General features: G+C 34.0%; 1 protein-coding gene across 3 annotated transcripts; it reads left to right on the top strand.

The window, feature by feature from the left end:
* The first annotated feature begins 1,200 nt into the window (after positions 1 to 1,200).
* LOC128206699 (perlwapin-like) lies at positions 1,201 to 9,456 on the top strand. Of its 3 annotated transcripts, none has more exons than XM_052909316.1 (4): positions 1,201 to 1,334; positions 7,279 to 7,497; positions 8,783 to 8,929; positions 9,175 to 9,456. In XM_052909316.1, the coding sequence occupies exons 1-4, from the start codon at positions 1,292 to 1,294 to the stop codon at positions 9,192 to 9,194; spliced, it is 429 nt and encodes a 142-aa protein (XP_052765276.1). In that variant the 5' UTR covers positions 1,201 to 1,291; the 3' UTR covers positions 9,195 to 9,456. The 3 variants fall into 3 exon arrangements, 1 of the variants encoding a protein (XP_052765276.1); XR_008256543.1 differs by lacking the exon at positions 1,201 to 1,334 and adding an exon at positions 5,485 to 5,509; XR_008256544.1 differs by lacking the exon at positions 1,201 to 1,334 and adding an exon at positions 6,005 to 6,022.
* The last annotated feature ends 11,600 nt before the right edge of the window (positions 9,457 to 21,056 follow it).

Below are 21,056 nucleotides of genomic sequence, written 5' to 3' on the forward strand. Positions count from 1 at the left end.
AGCAGAATCAGTCGTAGTAGTAGTAGTTGGACTTTATTGTTGATGATGTTAACCAATATAATCGTTGCATTCTGAAGTACAACATTTATTTAATTTAATGTATTGTTCACAAAATCGTGTGGTCATAATGACATTTTCTGGCTTTTTTTTGACATAACGCATATATTTGCATGAGCTTTTCTTGATATCTACCTTTAAATGGACTTCAACTTGGCATATCATTTGCGTTTTCTTTTGTTATTTGCAGTTGGACAATATCGCGGATGAAGTCGAATTGAAGTTACAAACGACGTGAACCTCAAGAACTGTAACTCATGTTATTGAGCATATTATTTTGTTAGGTTTTCTGTCTTGTATGCCATATTTCAGGTGTATTTCAAATTTAGCACTATAACAAAGGTGTCTTAGATGTCGTGTATAATTATCAATTAAAAATAGCGAACTGATACAATTTCAATGCACGCAAGGTATTTAATATAACATAGAAACGATGAACAATAAATGCTTAACAACAGTCGTGTTTTCTTTTAATCAATGTGTACTAGGTATGTTAATCAATACTCCAATGTAAACAATGAAAACTCAGAATCCCGAATAACCACTGAAAGGCCCTGTTTAAAGCCAAATATAAACACGCAGTAAACGAGATACACACAACATACAAAACAACGAATACAGACAAGCATAAAAGTATCCTTATTAATGCATGTTGCAATGAATGCCTTGTACACAGGAGTTTATTGGAGTTTTTAAACAACGATGATTATTTTGAGAAGCGGATCCAGAATGCTATGTTGCACTAGCCTGGAAATGACCCAGCCCTTCGGAGACTGATAACATTTGGTCTGCTAAACATTTTGCTCTAAAACAACAGACAATATCAGAGGTCATTAAACTCGCATATTCGGTCTTGAATATTGCAAGGCTATCAGTGCACGTACTCAAGATCAACAATTGTTTAGTTATGCAAATAGCATCATTAAATATATATATATTTTTTTAATTTTGATCAATCTTTTATTCGCAAGTCGTGATGCATTTACTGAAAACAAAGATTACATCGATCAAAAAGTATATGTTTATGCAAATTATTTAATGAAGACATGATTTTAAATGTGATAAGTTTTCCGCCTTTATGATCTATCAATAAAATCATTAAGTTTGGTAAAGTCATGCATATCAATTGTTAAAACATTAACAACGAAGAGAATCTTAACTTCTTATCTGACACGATAGTTTCTGTTTCAAATCAGGAAATCAAAATGAAACCCTTTTTCTTGTAACGGTTCTGATGGTGCTAGGAGTTGACTGCGGGCCCCGCTATGTGGGAGGAGGCAAGATTAAATAATAGTTGCATATTTTTCAATTGCTTTTTTTAGATAGCTTTATAATAAACGGTTAACATTTAAATAAATAAATTTTAAATAGATCATTTTCAAATAGCTTTTATTTAAATAACTAGCATGTTCAAAAGAGCTTACATATAAAAAGCTAAATCGTAAATAGCCAAAAAAGTATTTTAAATAATTCCACCAGAGTTAGGTTTTTTACGTTCCTTTTTAATCGCTTTATTCAGGATAAAGTCATAATAATTGTCTATTATGTTTTGTTTGTTACAGTGTATTTCTTTCTATTGAATAGGATCATAGTTTAATCTGTTCTCTGATATGATTATTGCATATGCCTTATACCTTTCGATATACATGAATCAATTGAAGAATTATTAGTAAGACATTTGAAATGCAAGGTCTACTTCTCAACATAAATTCACATTTATGGACACTCATCTCCGAATGTGTTACAGGTATTCTGTTTTAAAATATCGTGATGTCAACTTTGTTTTCCCCTAAAGAAATGCAAAATACAAAGCTCATAACAACCACATTATTATCACTTACACAAATATCAATAACAGATATTTACAACAAACCATGTCAAACGCTCGTTTATTTATGCGAATACCTTCATCAAATTTATTTGGGTTAACTTAGCATGGTTTAAAAAGGACTAGACACCAGATGGTCCCAAATTCGACAAAAAAGTATTTCCTCAAAGTAAGCCTAGAATTATGTGTATATAATTTTACATGATTAAAAGAAACTTTTGTCGCTGTCTCAGTTGAGATTACCTGTTTACAAATAGCTCTTAATGGTTTTCCAATGTAAAGTATATTGTGTATTTAGCATTCGAAAGTCACTTGATATATATATACCGACGCTATTTTTTTTAATTTACTGGGATTAACGTGGTAGATAAACCCAGTAGATTTCGAATGGCGATGTGATACATCAGTGAGTTAGATTCAATGCGTTGCACACAAGGATATCAATTTTTATGTAAGTTTTTGACAAGTTTTTTTTGTTGAACCTTAATCGGCTAGTCATTTTAACATGTGGTTATTTTACCACAGTTATGACTGAATTAAGGATATAACTCATTTCGGTACAGTCATGCATTTTAATCGTTGGAGCTAAACAAGGGCAACATAGACAGTTTGATCCAGTACATTTCAACTTCGCATCTGACATAGAGGCTTTGGCTTTTAAAAACAGTCGAAATGAATCCCATTTTCTGACGGTGCTGGGTAGAGTCGATTGCGGAATATAATATGTTGAAAGAGGTAATTCCAAGTTGTTACCAACATTTAAATAGGTCACGTTTAAAGGGTTACCATATTAAAATAGATAAAACTTAATTGGCTATCATTTAAATAGCAAATGCTATTTTAAAGCATTTCAGCCATCACCTAGGATATGTTCATAGCTCATTTTACATTAATATATGTTAATAATGTTGATACAATGTAAATTGATACTAAAACTGTATTTTGTTGACCTTTCGATAAACATGAACTGATTGAGGAATAATAAGTCAAATATTTTAAATGCAAGGTTAACTTTTTAACATTAAGGGCCACTCTTTCCCGAATATGTTACACATGTCATGTTTTATAAATAACGTGATGTCTATTATTTTACCCCAAATATATGTGAAAAACTACAGAAACAAGCGCATAAGCCAAAAGTTTAAAACAAAACATAAACCCCATTTAAAGGCACAGTGTAAACGCCAAGGACATAGAACACAAAAAAAAGAAACAGGGAATAACAGCACAAAATACAAACAACACAGTGCATATATACTATCTAAAAACAAACTAGGTATGTTTATCAAGGTACAACCTTCGAAAGGTCAGTAAAATGCAAATTTACTGGGGGGGGGGGGGGTAAAAAATCAGTCTTTGTGCAAAACTTCACTCCTAAAACAAAACGCAAAAGATAACGCTTATAAAACTGCATATCCAGTACACAAACATCAATACAGACATATTAAGCAACCAAAATTCATTGCTCATTTAATAATGCATATATCTTCATACTTGTGGGTTAACTTAGACATGACTTTAATTTCTGATGATAATACCAAATTTATTACTCAATTAATCATAAAATGAATTTCGGTACAGTCTTGCGTTTTAATCAGTGACGTTTAACAAGGGAACGTTTGGCAGCATGATCCAGGGCAACATGGACAGCTATTTGGTTGTTTTATACAGTGTACCTTAATTGAAATCAAAGTTATGTAGGTATATTACAATGTTCGGGTCCAAGATGTTAGAGTAAACATTGGTACAATTTCATTTTTGGATATAACTATAATACATTTGGTATCAGTCTTCTTCAAAACTGATTTTAAAACATGTTTTACTACCATTCATGTCTTTTACTTTCCTTTTATAAGATGGTCATGTTTAGGCAACACAATATTTTTCCGGTAATGCATCCCAAAAAACTTGGAATAATGTTATTCTTTGATACGGAAATAGAAAAAGAAAATTAGATAGCATAGAAAGTATAGAAAAACAACCTGGGTTTTTGTGTTGAGCGAACATACACCCATACAGTCAAGAAATAAAATTGAAAACATATAGCTTAAACACTCGACCACAAGGATTTAAATTAAACTTCCAGATTTTTGTTGTTGAAAATACAGCCAGTTTTACGTAATAATATTTATAAACCGATCACGCTACAATTTTTTGTTGTATCGTATAAGTTACGTTTTCTAGTAGTATGGACTAAAAGACAATGTAGGGTTCCAGCCGTTAATATCATAGTTTTATCCCTCCTAATGCTTTGCCCCACTTTATTTCGCAATAAAAAGTGCCTTTTAAAACCATGAAACGAGTCCCTTTTATACATATAACCAAATACATTAATCTATCTAACATCAGGCCCTACCGCTACAGTTCCCGATTATATTTTTGATATTTTGTATAATGTTCAATGAAAGAAAAATATATCAAAATTGTGTTCTCTATATTGTTAATACTTTTTATTGCAATTGTTATTTTTTTTACAGTCTTAATAAGGTCATGAAACAAATCATTAGCGTTAAAGTTATTTATTTTTAGTCGGTACTCAGATGTACCCCTAAGGTTCATATTAAAAGTGATGTCAAACACTTTACTTAAACAAAACTGATGAAAAAAATGCAATACCAATAGTTTCAAGTTTCAAGTTTATTCAGTAAACTCATGTTATACATGCATGACAAAATGAGCATTGTAGTGAACCTATTATACATACAAAGGGGCGTCGAAAAGTGAAACCATAATATAATAATTGAGATCATGGCAAGAAGAGCAGTACACCATATTTTCAGTTGAGTAGGTACTTGCTTGAATACTTACAGGCATCTACAATTGCCATATGTGTGAGTCAGATACCTTAAATATTTTTTTGATGAAATTCGGGCAATATTTATTTTCTCGAATGAAAATGTTGACTTGCTAGGGGTTTTGCAATGAAACTAATTGTGTAATGATGTGCAAATATCGGGAGTAATTTTGAGACGATTTGTTGGCACTTCGTTTTACGAATACATTGAATATGAACCCATCCAAACACCATCTGTTAAATATGCATTTTTACCTATCAGTTAAAATAACATTTGGCAATGCAAACTTATAAAAACAGTTGAACATTGAACTATTTACCGACATTGTAAGTTGTGAATATTCTGTTTAAAATATGTGATGTCAACGCATTTTTCATTTAAAAACAAACACCATTATAAAAGTCATAACATACGGCTTGTGGTTTCGTCACACACTTAAAGCACATTGTAAAAGCAATAACAATATTCAACGCTCGTTTAATACTGCAAATATATTCATTAAGATTTTGGACTGAGATGTATGTTGAAGCAATAAAAGTTGACGTGCACTTTATATCAATTAAAACGTCTATTTTGACGTATTTTCTTAAATTATGACTTAGTTATGAAATGTGATGTGCATCAAATATTTAATGATATGGTTCATTATTGCTAAGCCATGCATTTAAATTCGTTAGAATATAACAGGCAAGAGAGGCAATATCATACAGTGCATTTTACTGCTCCCCAGACAAATAAGTTTTTTTGAATTAAAATCAAAATGAAAGTCGTGTTTCTTGTAACTGTTCTAACGGTGTTAGGAGTTGATTGCCAGGAGTCTCCAAATTATGTGAGAGGAGTTAAGACATAAATGTTACAAATACTAGAAGGCTAATATTTAATTATCTTACATTTCAAAACCCAACGTTTAAATAACTAATATTTGCATACATGAAGCTAACGTTTTAAATAGCTAACATTCAATTAGTAAACACGTCGGTATCATTTAAAGATATTATTCGAAGCATTCCAGTCATCATTAATAACACGTACAACACTTCAGTTGTTTGAAGTCGACTTATATAGTTCATATAATTCTTATTTGTTTATTCAGATAAAGTCAATACAACTCTATAGTTTTACACAGTGCTCTTTAATTGAAATAAAACGACTGATGAGAAATGGGATATACAAAAGGAAATAAATCGCATTCATCCGTTCATGATATAGTGTACCGATCGCTACGTGGGGTAGAGCATTGTTGTCTTGAATAATTCTTCGCTTAGTGGGGTAGAATACGAGCGGGGTAGATAACTTGTATCCGGAACAGCGTCCCGCTACGCGGAGAAGGACTCGTATGCCAGTAAGCGTGCCCCGCTAGGTGGGATAGAACACACAGTGCCTTAATGTATTAAATGTTTCGCCAGAAATATCTGATAGTTGGTTGACTGGTTGGGGAGTAACTTAGATAGAAAGTCTTTCGAAACGTATGTACGTAAATCAGAGCAATACACAAGGGAACAATTCTTAGTGTAATGCATGTGAAACCTTTGTTTAAAATGAAATATCCATTTTGTTGTTTCTGTTTATGCTCAATAACTGTAGAACATGTGATTATGATTGAAAACTTATCTTAACATTTAGTATAAGTCTGCCACACTTTTGGTACATGTTAAGTCAACAAAAACAAACGCGCAAAAATATTATATATAATATATGTATATATATAAATATATAATAGTTCATATAAATATTTTCATGAATGAGCAATAATAAAGAAATAGGTGATGCAGCTCTTTTAAAATCGCTGACTTACCTTGATCGCTTTTTTAACAATATTTTTGTATATATCAAACAACAGTTGATATTCCTTTCATCCATCAATTAACATGAAATAGCATTTATTACATAACGAGTATTGTTCATACATAGTTATAAAATAGTTATTTATATGCAAGATGGGCTGGAGTCATTACCGCCCAGTTCATCGAATGTGTTTCTTACAACTAGATCAAGCTCAGCACACTATTTATACTTAGGAATATAGTATTCAATATAAATACTGATGTGAAAAATTACAGAAACAAGCTCAGTAGCCAAACGTTTAAACATAAACCCCGTTTAATGGCACAGGGTAAAAGCCACAGACATAGATCATAAAAACAAAAACAAACAAGAAACATGAAATAACAGCACAAAACTCCACAAACAACATAAAGCAAATATTTTATCTAGAAAACTAGGTATGTTTATCAAGGATTGTAAGGTACTGCCTTGGAAGTAAGTGTCTTGGGATCTGATAGGATTTGTGTTTAAGATATTAACGATAAACTCTTGTTTACTTGCATACCTAAACATAAGAAGCTTTGCTATGTAAACTATAACTATAATGCGTGCTGCTTTGGCATTTTGGATTATATCGAGTCTCACGGTGACCGCTCGCTGTGCCTTGGCTTCAAAGTCCAGGCGGGGCTCAGCCACAGCAAACCCTGTTCAATAAGTTATCTTTCATTTCATGTTGGTAAATCTGCAGCTGGTCGACATGTATTTTGAATCAATGTCTAGGCGTTGCGGTAAAAATGAAGAACCCTTGGCAATGATGTCCATCTTGTTTTCTAGGTGAAACTTTATGTGACCGAAGTGCATGCGACTGGCCTGTTTGTCCTGGAGGAGAGCGGCCGCAAAGGTACAGTGGTCAATGTTGTCCTTCTTGCCCGCCTCCCGTTGGACCCGATTGCTCAAGGACATTCTGCACACTGGACATAAAGGTCTGTGCGGACGGGCGGCCAGCTCCTGTCCCATCTGGAGAATGTTGTCCACGATGCATCGACCCACCAAGTGAGATATTTACATTAAACATAGTAATGCATTTAATACGCGAATATGGCAACTACCTTTGACTTTCTCGGATGAATCGTCAACATTTAACACAATTTTCATAATATTACATAGAAGATAATTGTTCTTTTCAGTGTAATATCGTAATATATTTCATCAGGTGAGATCTAAAGATAAAGTTCACAAGTGGCGAAGCCAGGAGTGAGATGGTCACTTTTGGTGTTCACGAGGTGAAATATTTTGCTGAAATATCACTGCATTGAACTGTTTGTCCCAGTCCTGTGCGTGATGAAGTTTTATTTGGAAATAGGAGCGGGCTTATATGTCAAAACAGTGAAAGATATCAATTTGCCCCGTTTCAAACAGTGAAATATGATATTCCTTTTAACTGATGAATCCATTCAATCATCGGAAAGCATATGATCAAAAAAAAAGATTTCCAATGAGCATACACCTTGATGAAAATAATATAACAACTACAGAAGTAAAGGATTCAGCGAGCATGATCTAGAGTCCGGATTGATCCAATCCCTTGACACATAGTTTGTTAACAATAGACATTTATGAAGAAAATAACAAACAGGACCCAAAAATCAAAACAATTTTCAAGTTATTTTTATAATCCTTAACGCCGTTGATTTTACCACATAACCACATAACATCATTCAAAAATACGTATGAATAATTATTTTGGAAAGCTCTTTATCGTGTGCATTAATATGTTGATTAGCATAATGGCTAAATACTTCTACGCCTAACATTTTCTTAAGTAATTATTCAAGAATAATTTTCTTTTATACAAGTTTTGCTCTAATGTTTTTTTTTTACTGTTCAGTGACGTATTTCATTAACACAATTGATGCAATAATGTGCTTTTAAAGAAGTATCACATCACAGTGAGAAGCACAAAAGATATATTGTTGTTTGTGGCAAGAAGTCATAAACCTAAGTTTAAGTGAATCTGGGCAGAGATACTACTCCATAGTGTTCTTAATTGGTCTAAGATTGATGTAGCTTATCGGATTACTTGGTAAAGAAAGCAAACTTCTACAATGAATGATATTAATGATATATGACCAGATGTATAACCATTAGAATAACTTACAGTTCTAACTTATATAGAAGTTATCTCAATTGGAGTAAAAATAGGTATTGCTAATATAATAACGGAATAATTACGGACAGAATAACGACATTGATTTATTACTTTAATATTGAATAACACTACAGCTTCTTTATTATATTTACGATCAATATTTACTTATTTTGCACATTGTCCATTTAGATGGCCAAAAGCCTGGTCAGTGTCCACAGAGACGCGGCAGTGCTTGTAGATCTGTGCATCCTGAATGCAACGGAGATTACTCTTGTCCCGAAAATCAAAAATGCTGCACTAACGGTTGTGGACGCCGATGCACTAGACCTTTGTTTGGTAAGAATAATGCGTTCTTTAATTATGAAGATTAGTAGTAGTAGTAGTAGAAGTAGTAGAAGTAGTTAAACGTCGTTTTTGATCATTTTAACCAATATAACCGTTACATCTCAAAATCGTTGTGTCATAATGACATTTTGTATAATAATGAAGCAAGTATTTGCATTTGCAAGTTTTTTCTGATATCTACCTTTAAATGGGTGGCAACTTGGCATATCATTTGCACCACCTTTTGTTATTTCCAGTGGGACAATATCGCAGATGAAGTCGAAGTGAAGCTACAAACGACGAGTACATCAAGGACTGTAACTCGTGTTATTAATCATAGTGTTTTATTAGGGTTTCTATGTCGTAATAAATTCCATATGTAAGGTGTATTTCAAATTTAGCACTAAAACAATATTGTCTTAAATGTTGTTTATAATTAAAGCTTAAACAATAGCAAACTGATACAATTTCCAATTCACTCAATGTATTTAATATAACATTTATGGTACAGATGAACAATAAATGCATTACAACACTCATATGTTCTTGTTATCAATGTGTACCTACTAGTAGACATGCCAACGTGTCCCTTAGTCAACAGTTGCCGACTTTATCTTGTTTATTTATTTATCTTATTTGGTAATGTCAAAGCATGGAAATCGATTATACTTGATAATTGATTGTATTATAGAAAAAGGTCAACTGCATGCATCATATTTTCATACTGTCCTTCATGCCTTTTTTAATAAGAAACAAATGTGTTTGTGAATATCTTATTATCTCATTTTGGTTTTTATGAAAAAGAACATGGTTTTACATATGGACATATTAACTCCCCAACCACATATGGAATGTTACATAATTACGGTTAAAAACGTAAAAACATAACTATACTACACAAATCGTATATGAATTCAATATTTCTTTAGAAACGGGGACTGCTCTATAACCCCTAACATGAAAAGAACTTCTGTTGCATTAACGTCTTTTTAACTCCAACTATATTCCAATATTCCACGGAAAACTTTAGAAACAAGCCCAAAATCCAGAAAAAGCACTGGAAGACACTGTTGAAATCCATATAAAAAGATACATTGAACGAGATACACACGCCATCCAGAAACAACGCATACAGACTATTATAAAACTATTCTTATCAACGCATGTTGCGAATAATGGCTTGCACATGGTTTTAACTTGAGGTTTTCAACAACAAGGCTTTAATCGTAACTCTCAACCGATAAACTTCCATCGATACTGCCATCGGTGAGTAACTTTGCCTTGTCTCTGCCAAGTTTGCCTTTCAGTGTCAACTGAAGGACAATCAAAACGCAAAAAGGGATCGCCCTCAGCAAATAGAGAGCATATTTCTACAGATCTCTTGAAGATCATGAATAACTTCTTTCAAAAAAACATGTTTACGATATATTGTGTACAATTCATCATTTCGATCTAGTGCCGTAATGTTAAATTTAAAGGACGATACTTGTTAGGTTACCAACAAAGTTGAAAAAGAATAGAATCATAAAAAACAATATCTAAAACAGCAAGGGTTACATAATTATATGAACATATATGAAGAAACTAAAATGATCAGTTTATACACTTATTGTGGGAGAATTTAAACTAGTGTTTTAATATATTACTACATAGAAAATTTCAATCTGTAACCTCACAGTAGTCAAACATTTAAATATAACCCCGGTATAGAGAAACAAGGTAGAACCCAAACGACACTGAGAGACACAAACGTACAAACACATCGAATAGAGCAAAAATGCACCACAATACTTTTTTTTAAGAAAGTTTTTTACCGACATAGAACAATCAGTGAAAAATCTGTGTTTTGGCGTGACCTTTCAGAGACGCCGTAAAAATGTAACAACATTTGAACATTCAGTAAATAAAAGTGAGGAAAAACACAGAATGAAAATGTATTGTCTGCCAATACATATCGCATTTTAACATTCAATAGCGAGACAAAACAAGCATTTCCTATGCGTCCTTTATCAATAAATATTAGAAAAGTCAGTTAATCACAGAGGTTCAAACTGTGCTTTATATGAAAGACAACTGCAACATGCTTAATTCTAATTCGAAAGATGTAATCGCTTAGCCATCGATATAGCACTTTCTCCAGATTCCTCCCTTATAAAACCTTCAAGGAGCCTAGATTCCAGATTTTTTTGAGATCAAAAGCTTTAAGGAGCCCATGGTTTCGTTTGATCATATATTGCAAGGGTAAATTATTACTTGTTAAATATATTGTATACTTGTTACTCTTTTATATCCATTTTTTAATGATTATATTGAGAAGCGCATCCAGAAAGTTATGTTGCTGTACGATGGAAATGACCAAGTCCTTCGGTGACTGATATCATTGAGTCTGCGAATATTTCTTAACATAGATTTGTTTTGGTGGATTTAATTCCTTCTTCGACACATGAACTATACCTGAATTGTTTAATTTTTTATATCGAGGAAAAGGTCATTCTACAATGAAAACGGTTGTTTAGGATAAGTCTTTCGTAAATCTGTGTCCAGTGTAATGAATAAATCAATAACAATTACATCATCTTTGGCTAATTAATTCAGGAATTCCTAGACGTTTGTCAAGGCCATCATTGCAAGTGTTTATAACCATGAGGGACATTTTCCCTGAAACTTACTTCAATGTAACAGTTTTGCTCTAAAGTAATAGACCACTTCAGAGGTCATTTTACTCGCATATTTGGCCTTGAATATTTCAAAACTATCAGAGCACATAATCAAGTTCAAAATTATGCAAATATCATCATTAAATATAATTTATATGAATTTTGATAAATCTGTCAGTCGCAAATCGTAATGTTATTACTGTAAACTAAGATAATATTGATCAAAAAGTCTATGCTCACGCAATTTATTTAATGCTGTAGAAATGTGATGACTTTTCAGCATTTATGGTTTATTAATAAACTCATTAATTTTGGTAACATCATGCATATCAATTGTTTAAACATAATCAATCATTTTTATGGTGCTAGGAGTAGCGGGCAGCGGAATGTTGGAGGAGGAAATATTTTATAGTTGCATTTGTTGAAAATAGCTTACATTTAAATAGCCAAATCGTACCTTAAGTAGGTAATAAAGCTCATTCGTTCGCACTAAAAATTGTTTTTAAAAAATGCCAACATTTTCAAATATTTGTCGGATTTGTAGGATGGGAGCAGGTCAAAAGATTACGCCCCTTAAATTACGCCCCCAAATCCTGGGGCTGCCCCTGATACTATACTCTGTTTTGTTTTATGCATTAGACTTAAATTGATATCAAAAGTCAGGACGCTGTTTTTACAAGTTTTCTGGTCCAGAAAGCAAGTGAAAATTTCTTCAAATAATTTTTGAAGAAACGATTAACACATAATGTAGATATTTACTTTTTGTATGACTTTGGTTTACATAGTATAATTGCAATGTATAAAAAGCTTTATGCCAACATAACTGTCCATATTAGATCGCCGTTTTATCTATTCTCAAATGTATTTATTACACAAGCCTTTTTACCTTTACAATATAAATGAATGCATTGAGAAATAATAAGTAAGACATTTCGAATGCAATGTTAACTTTTTAACATTAAGGGGCAAACTTTCTCGAATATGTTACACGTATCATGTTTTAAAATGAACATAAGGCCAATTATTTTCCTCCTAAAATAAAACGCAAAACATTAAGCTCCTAACAACCGCATACCCAGTACACAAATGTCAATAAAGACATATACAACAAACAAAATTCATTGCTCGTTTAATAATGCAAACATCTTCATCAATTACATTTGAGTTAATTTAGACATGACTTTAATATCGGATGATATTACCACATTTATGACTTAATTAATCATTAAATAAATTTAGGTACAGTCATGCATTTTAAACATTGACATTTAACAAGGGCAACAAAGAAAGTTTGATCCAATGCATTTCAACTTCACATCTGACATACAGCCTTAGGCTTTTCAAAACAGTGGAAATGACCGCGTTTTTGACCGCGCTGGGTAGAGTCAATTGTGGAAACAAATATGTTGGAAGAGCTAATTTAAAGTTCTTATGAACATTTAAATAGCTCACGAATAAATAGCTAACATATTAAAATATATAACACTGAAATTGCTATAATTTTAACAGCAAATACTATTTAAAAACAAATTATGTAGCTGCGTTACATCTTTCAGGCCTAAGAGTTTTTTTTGAGAAAACTGATAGCTTAATCAATCAACCACATGTGTTTACAATAAACTTGAATTATATTTTTTGTTGAAAATATTGCTAGCATTACGTGATAATATAAATTAACCAATCACACTACATCTTTTTGTTGAATCGTGTAAGTAACGCTATTCAATATTTTGGACTACAAGACAATATTTGTTAAAGATCTCCACCCGTCAAAATCTTAGTTTTAACACTCCTGCCACACTTTATTTCGTAATAAGAAGTGCGTTTTACAAACCATGAAACGAGTCCCTTTAATGCAAATAAGCAAATATATATATTTATCTAACATCAGGCCGTACCTCTACAATTCTCAAGTATGAACCCAACTTTGTACTCTATATTTTCATCATTAGTATGGTGTATAATGGAACAAAAATATATTCCAATTCTGTTCTCTATATTTTAATATTACTATCTCTATCAGGTCATGCAATATGAAACAAAACGTTTTCGTATTTATATCAAAAGAAAAGTCAAATATGTAATATAACTAAAACTTAATGACAAAATGCAATTCCAGTAGCATGAATCCATTTACCATATTTGTAACATCATACTAAACTGAGTAAGAAATTGCGTAAATACCAAAAATAAGCTAGTTCTCTGTACACTCATTTAACTTTTACGTATATTAATTTGATACTCCCTGATTACTTATATAAAACTAATCACCGTAAGTACATCTTATTTGACGAATTTAAAGTTTGTACAATTTTCTTTGTTAATTGAAATCATACGTAAATGACTAAAGTTGCAATCGCTGAAGACCAAACAATTATAGGTATTCTTTTTTTGGTTAAAAGTTTTCTTTTACTGCAGTCAAAATCCTTTCAAATGGCCCCCGAATAAAAGGATGATCAGGAATCTACAATTGCCATATGTGTGACCGTTCTAACGGTGTTAGTGAAGCCAAGTGGATCAGCCAAATTATGTGGAAAGGGTAAGACATTATTTTTTGCAAACATTATAAAAGATTACATTTTAATAGCAAACATTTCAATAAAAACGTTTAAATAACGAATATCTGCATGTATGAAGCTTGCGTTTAATATATACTTTTTCACTTTGTATTCAATTCCTAACATTAAAATAGCAAGCACATCAAAAGGTATTATTTAAATAGCTAATACTATTTCAAAGCCTTTCACTCATCATAAATAGCACGTAAAACACATCAGTCGTTCAAGGTCGGCACATATAGTTCATATAAGTCTTATTTGTTTATTGAGGTTTAAGTCAATAGTACTCTACTCTTTAGTTTTACACAGTGCTCTTTAATTGAAATCAAAAGACTGAGATGGTAAAATACAAAATGGAATAAACAGCGTTGGTCCGTACCAGAAAAAGTAAACCGGTCGCTATGTGGGGTAGAACACTTGTATGCGGAATAGCGTTCCGACAGGTTTGATCGAACACTTGTATGCGGAATAGCGTTCCGACAGGTTGGATGGAACACTTGTATGCCAAATAGCGTTCCGACAGGTTGGGTGGAGCACTTGTATGCGGGATTTATTTCCGCTAGATGGGGTAGAGCATTTTTATCCGGAATAGTGCCCCACTAGATGGGGTAGACCCCTTATGCTAGGAATAGCGTACCGCTGTGAGGGGCGGAACACTCCAGAATAGATTCCCGCTCGGGACATATCTTTGACCTTAACGGTCTGGCCTATTAAAGTAATTTCATGGCTATTAGCGGAAGCAAACATTGCCTTAATATATCAACTATTTCGCCGGAAATGTCAGATAGTGGATTTGCTAGTTGGGGAGCAGCAAAGGTCTAAAACACAGTTGAATGAACGTTAACCAATGCAATATAAGTGGCATATAATCCTTAATGCAGTGCATGCGTACCCTTGTTTAAAATGAAATATTAATTTTGTTGTTTAAATTTATGCTCATTAACTGTAATACATGTTATTTTGATTGAATACTTATCTAAATAATAAGAATAAGTCTGCCACACTCTAACGTTAACCACAAACAAAAACACAAAATTCATAGATTTATGAGCATTAATATAAAAAAATAGTTGATGCGGCCCCTTTATGTACTGTGCACGAATCTAGTCATACAAACCTGCCATAATAAAAACTTCGTTACTAGTAGATAGGAATTGGGGGGAGCAGAAACCAGGAGCCAAAAGCCAGGAGCCGTAAACCAGGAGCCAAAAGCCAGGAGCCGTAAACCAGGAGCCATAAACCAGGATTTGTTAAAGCAAATTTCCATCATGATACAAGTATGACGTAGTCGAGCTAACCCTTACACGAGTCCTTAACCTCGACCTTAACCCTAGAGGTGAGGATGTATATTGTCATACGTGACGAGCGTAATACCAGGAGAGGTAACTGCGTACTCCGATTTTGTTTAACACCTAGTAGAGTCGCTTATCTTAGATCATATAGCTTATGAACTCGGTTAAATGTATTAACGCAGTATAAACTTAAATATGTTTATAACTAAGTGTACTTAATCCATGAGTGTATGTTAACTGTTATTTCCAAAAAACGTTCTCAAAAACAACTATTTTCCAATTCGTTTAGACAAACAAAAGGTTAGGTTTATAATTTTATTTTATTTAGAAAAAAACAATATCAAAGGCATTCCTTGATTTTACAATGTCATCGTGTCACAAAGGGCATACAAAGATGTGTCATTTTTAAAACTGTTACCATGTATACAGTGGCAGTGAATATATGAGTCGAAATAAGGTGATCTAGGACCGCGTTCTAGTTTACACCCACATAAATGAACTACTTTAAAAAGTATTTGAAATGAAAACGCTTTTCTATATCCTGTCCTTTGTGACTTGGAATGTAGAACCACCCATCAGTGAGCAGTTAGATATAGATCTTTTGTCGGTGTTTAACCTAGCCGAGCAGAATGATGACGTTCGATATCTGCTGTGTGCAATTGACATACTATCGAGAAGGCTTTGGGTGTAACCGCTAAAAAGGAAGACTGCAAAAGAGGTTTTAAGCGCTATGAAGAAACTATTTTAAGGGGCAACGAGGGCGATTATGCGATACTTTTTTCGTACGAAGTCATACAATAGCAAAGGGTTTAAGAATATGAGATAGTATTTTGAGTATTAGTCATACTTTGTAAAATGTGTATTGACCCAGTTTTCATGTTATCTATTCGTACTACTTTCTGCAGTTACGTTTACCTTGGTTTTCAACACTAAACAGTGTTAAGTTTCTTTACTCATTGATAAAACAGATTCGGTTGAAAGGTATTGAACGAGTTATTATAAATTAATGTTTATGTTCAAATATAAGCAATTGTTTCCCGTTTAACGAAGGAAAATGCAATGTATAATAGTGGAATCTAAACAGCCGTTTTAAACTAACCTAACGGTATTATTTCCGGGTTTATGTATAATAAAGGAACATAATTATACGGCTGTTTAAAACGTATCTTAGGCTAAAGTTAATACTAATAATACATTAATCAGACGTCTCATTTCGAATCGAGTATTTGATATTTCAGAATGATATTCGCGTGATAAGCTTTCATGAGTCAACGATACTTATGATTTCGTTTTCGCGCGTATACTCATTTGTATTCAATTATTCTTATTTAATAATTTCGTAATGATATTCTCGGTTTCCTTTTTTGAATGTTATAACACGATGGAATGACGCGACTTGCGTATGCCACTGAAGTGAATATTAGAGTACAATCATGTTGAGGCTTAAAGAAGAGGCGATAATTTCATTTTTATTCTAATGTTAACTTTAAAACTGCGACTCTTTTAAATTATGATTACTCATAAATTTCAAGAGACATTCCTTGATTTCGCGATATTAATCGTGTCACAAAGGGCATACAAAGATGAATTAGTTTTAAAACAGTAACGATATCTGATGTTATGTTGCCTCCTCATCCCTCCTCATTGCCTCCTCATCCCTCCACATTGCCTTCTCATACCACCTCATTTCCTCCTGATACCTCCTCATTGCCTCCTCATTGTTTCATCACTACCTCCTCATTGCCTCCTCATCCCTCCTCATTTCCTCCTCATTTCCTACTCATACCTCCTCATTTCCTCCTCATACCTCCTCATTGCCTCATCATCCCTTCTCATTGCCTCCTCATTGTTTCATCACTACCTCATCATACCTCCTCATTGCCTCCTCATTCCTCCTCATTGCCTCCTCATACCTCCTCATTTCCTCATCATACCTCCTCATTTCCTCCTCATACCTCCTCATTGCCTCATCATCCCTCCTCATTGCCTCCTCAATGTTTCATCATAACAATAAGACGGACTTTTGAGGGATAGAAAACGTCCGCAAAGATGGAACGAAATGCGCAAGAAAATAGCATATTTCAATGTCCAAATGCGCCTACGTGTTCCTCTTTTGGAGAAATTTTCTGCATCATTTAAGAATATGGCATACTAGCGCGTATTATTATAAATGCGTATGCTGCGATAAAACGTTTCAAGATAGGAGAACATTTTTTGATCATTTGAAACTTAGACTGGAAACTAAAATCTCGTGACACAATACTGGCGGATGTCGAGAGGTAAAGACGTGTATTTAAAAATGGATTTGTTCGATAAAAATAACAAGACGGCGAACAGGAAGTTTAAAAAGGGTGTTCGCAAAACAAATCAGGTGCCTTATTCCAAAATGGTGATAAGAATGGTTTTACCAGCTGAGCAGACGACGGCTATCGCCAAGAGTATGCTAGAACGTCAGTCAAAGCCTACCCGGACATTGATAGATCTGGAGTTACAGCGAATGGCGGAAGCCAGTAAAAGACGAAATCGCAAAAGTCCCGGGGCCAAGTCGGAAAGCCTTCGTAAGAAGAACAACAAACGATCTAAAAAAGAGGCGTCCAGGATGGAAAGCCCAGGCAGAACTCCAGCAAGCTCGAGTCCATCACGACCATTGGAGAACTATTAAGCTGAATGCTGTCCTTACTCCTCCTCAGTATCGTTCGAGACGTTGAGGACAATGCACCAATGCGATATTTGTTTAAAGTATTTTGGAAGGCAAGATAATATGTTACGACACAAAATGTCTGCTCATTCCGACGTGGACTCTGAGGAAGACGCGATGTCGGATACTAGTGTTCAAGAGGATATTTTTAGACTAATTAACAAAAGGACATTGAAATGTGTCATTGTACAGTCTGGTTAGCTTATATATAAAATTTGGAATATAACTAACCGCTTTAGACTAATGTAAGGGTAGACCATGTATTTGTTGCGAGTTTATGTATAATTATGGAATATATACAACTGTTTAAAACGTCTCTAAGGGTAAAGCTAATACTAATAACGTATTTACCAAATCAGACATCTCATTTCGAATCTAGTGTCGTATTTCAAAATGTCATTCATGTGAAAAGTTTTCCTGACTCGACTATAATTATGTTTTCATTTTCGCGCGCATATTCATTAGTATTCTATTACATTTATTGAACAGTTTTCGTTTTGGTATTCTTTGTTCGCTTTTCTGAGAGTATTAACATGATGGAATGGCATAACTTGCCGGCGTCATTAAAGTGAATTTAAAATCGTACCAGAAGTGGTTGTCTATTTTATAGCAAAATAAATTTGTTTAAATGCGATAACGTTCTTTATTAAGATAAACACCCGATATCATACTGTTTTAATAAAGCGCGGTCATTTTTAAAAATCAATCATGTTTTATACGTGAGATACTATAGGGTCGCGCTTTCAGGTATAGACTTTTTTTGATAAGGGATTCATTCAACTCGTTAGTACTTGGTTTGAATCAAGAATATGTTACGAATTTTTAAACAATTTCTCAGTTGACTTTTTTAAATTATTTCGGTTCAATTCGATTCATACTGTGTTCGGTTATGCGTTTGCTAGCGTTGTTTTTTGGCAATCCATCCTCGTTGTATATGCTGAATAAAAAAACAAACAAAGGCAAACACCGTATTTTGTTCACTATTTATTCTTTTCTTTTAACCGTTTATACCAAATGCATTTGTCTATAAACGTCAGTTTGTTAGCATGAAAGCAATTCTGCACAGGTGAGACTTAGAAAATATAGCTTTATTCTCGATATTATAAGTCGAATGATACCGCGCAAGTATAAGTATTATAATAATAGCTGCTAACATAACATGTTATATCATTGGCAGCAAAATGTACATGCTATTTCATGTGTATTTGTTATAATGCGATATATGCAACGTAAACCAAATATATGCAACATGATCAAAACGTTTACGCAGCATCCACATTTTGTAATAGAACACATAGTCGTCTCAGATTAAAGTCACAACTTATATAATTATAGTCCTCTTGGCGCTTTTGCGAGAGAAAGTACTCGCAAATGTTCAAAGGGTAGCATAACATGAGCCGTATCAAAGTCACTCTGGACTTTTATTCTTATTCCATGTCTTCGTCGTTTTCTAACTGAGGAATATCGTAAGTATCCAAGACTTTGTCAAAGAGGAATCTCCGCTTCAGAATGGCGTACTTTAAAGCTTCCTCCGGTTCATAGTTTTCTTCCGCTATGAGCTTATTCGCTGTATTTTTCACAGCTTTTTACACCGGATCTTTTTTCATAACGGTGGACCAGCCTAGTTTGCTACCAAAAACGTTCATCATAGCTTTTCGAAAAGTGTTTTTCATGTCTTCAAAGACATGTTCCTTAGCTTCACGCTCACTCATATTTGCATCCTCCTCCATTAGTCCATTTACATCAGCCTTGTATTGTGACTGACACTTATCAAACGCTTCCTCAACAATGTCTTGCCAGGGATCAATATCGACAGAGTCCTCAGAGGCAACAGATACGTCATCGTCTTCGTCGTCGCTGCTATCGGAAACGGTTTCGGGGACAGGTCCAAAAATATCCTCTTGAACACTAGTATCCGACATCGCGTCTTCTTCAGAGTCCACGTCGGAATGAGCAGACTTTTTGTGTCGTAACATATTATCTTGCCTTCCAAAATACTTTAAACAAATATCGCATTGGTGCATTGTCCTCAACGTCTCGAACGATACTGAGGAGGAGTCAGGACAACATTCAGCTTAATAGTTCTCCAATGGTCGTGATGGACTCGAGCTTGCTGGAGTTCTGCCTGGGCTTTCCTTCCTGGACGCCTCTTTTCTAGATCGTTTGCTGTTCTTCTTACGAAGGCTTTCCGACTTGGCCCCGGGACTTTTGCGATTTCGTCTTTTACTGGCTTCCGCCATTCGCTGTAACTCCAGATCTATCAATGTCCGGGTAGGCTTTGACTGACGTTCTAGCATACTCTTGGCGATAGCCGTCGTCTGCTCAGCTGGTAAAACCATTCTTATCACCATTTTGGAATAAGGCACCTGATTTGTTTTGCGAACACCCTTTTTAAACTTCCTGTTCGCCGTCTTGTTATTTTTAACGAACAAATCCATTTTTAAATACACGTCTTTACCTCTCGACATCCGCCAGTATTGTGTCACGAGATTTTAGTTTCCAGTCTAAGTTTCAAATGATCAAAAAATGTTCTCCTATCTTGAAACGTTTTATCGCAGCATACGCATTTATAATAATACGCGCTAGTATGCCATATTCTTAAATGATGCAGAAAATTTCTCCAAAAGAGGAACACGTAGGCGCATTTGGACATTGAAATATGCTATTTTCTTGCGCATTTCGTTCCATCTTTGCGGACGTTTTCTATCCCTCAAAAGTCCGTCTTATCGTTATGATGAAACAATGAGGAGGCAATGAGGAGGGATGATGAGGCAATGAGGAGGTATGAGGAGGAAATGAGGAGGTATGATGAGGAAATGAGGAGGTATGAGGAGGCAATGAGGAGGAATGAGGAGGCAATGAGGAGGTATGATGAGGTAGTGATGAAACAATGAGGAGGCAATGAGAAGGGATGATGAGGCAATGAGGAGGTAT

The sequence above is a fragment of the Mya arenaria genome, chromosome 10, assembly GCF_026914265.1.
Source record: "Mya arenaria isolate MELC-2E11 chromosome 10, ASM2691426v1".
NCBI classification, from domain to species: domain Eukaryota; kingdom Metazoa; phylum Mollusca; class Bivalvia; order Myida; family Myidae; genus Mya; species Mya arenaria.

Bases quoted from the DNA above. Each gene is read 5' to 3' on its own strand.
- LOC128206699 (XM_052909316.1), top strand. From the start codon at position 1,292: ATGGTGCTAGGAGTTGACTGCGGGCCCCGCTATGTGGGAGGAG. The intron at 7,498-8,782 runs GTGAGATATTTA...TTGTCCATTTAG, and splicing joins ACGATGCATCGACCCACCAA to ATGGCCAAAAGCCTGGTCAG. The intron at 8,930-9,174 runs GTAAGAATAATG...TGTTATTTCCAG, and splicing joins ATGCACTAGACCTTTGTTTG to TGGGACAATATCGCAGATGA.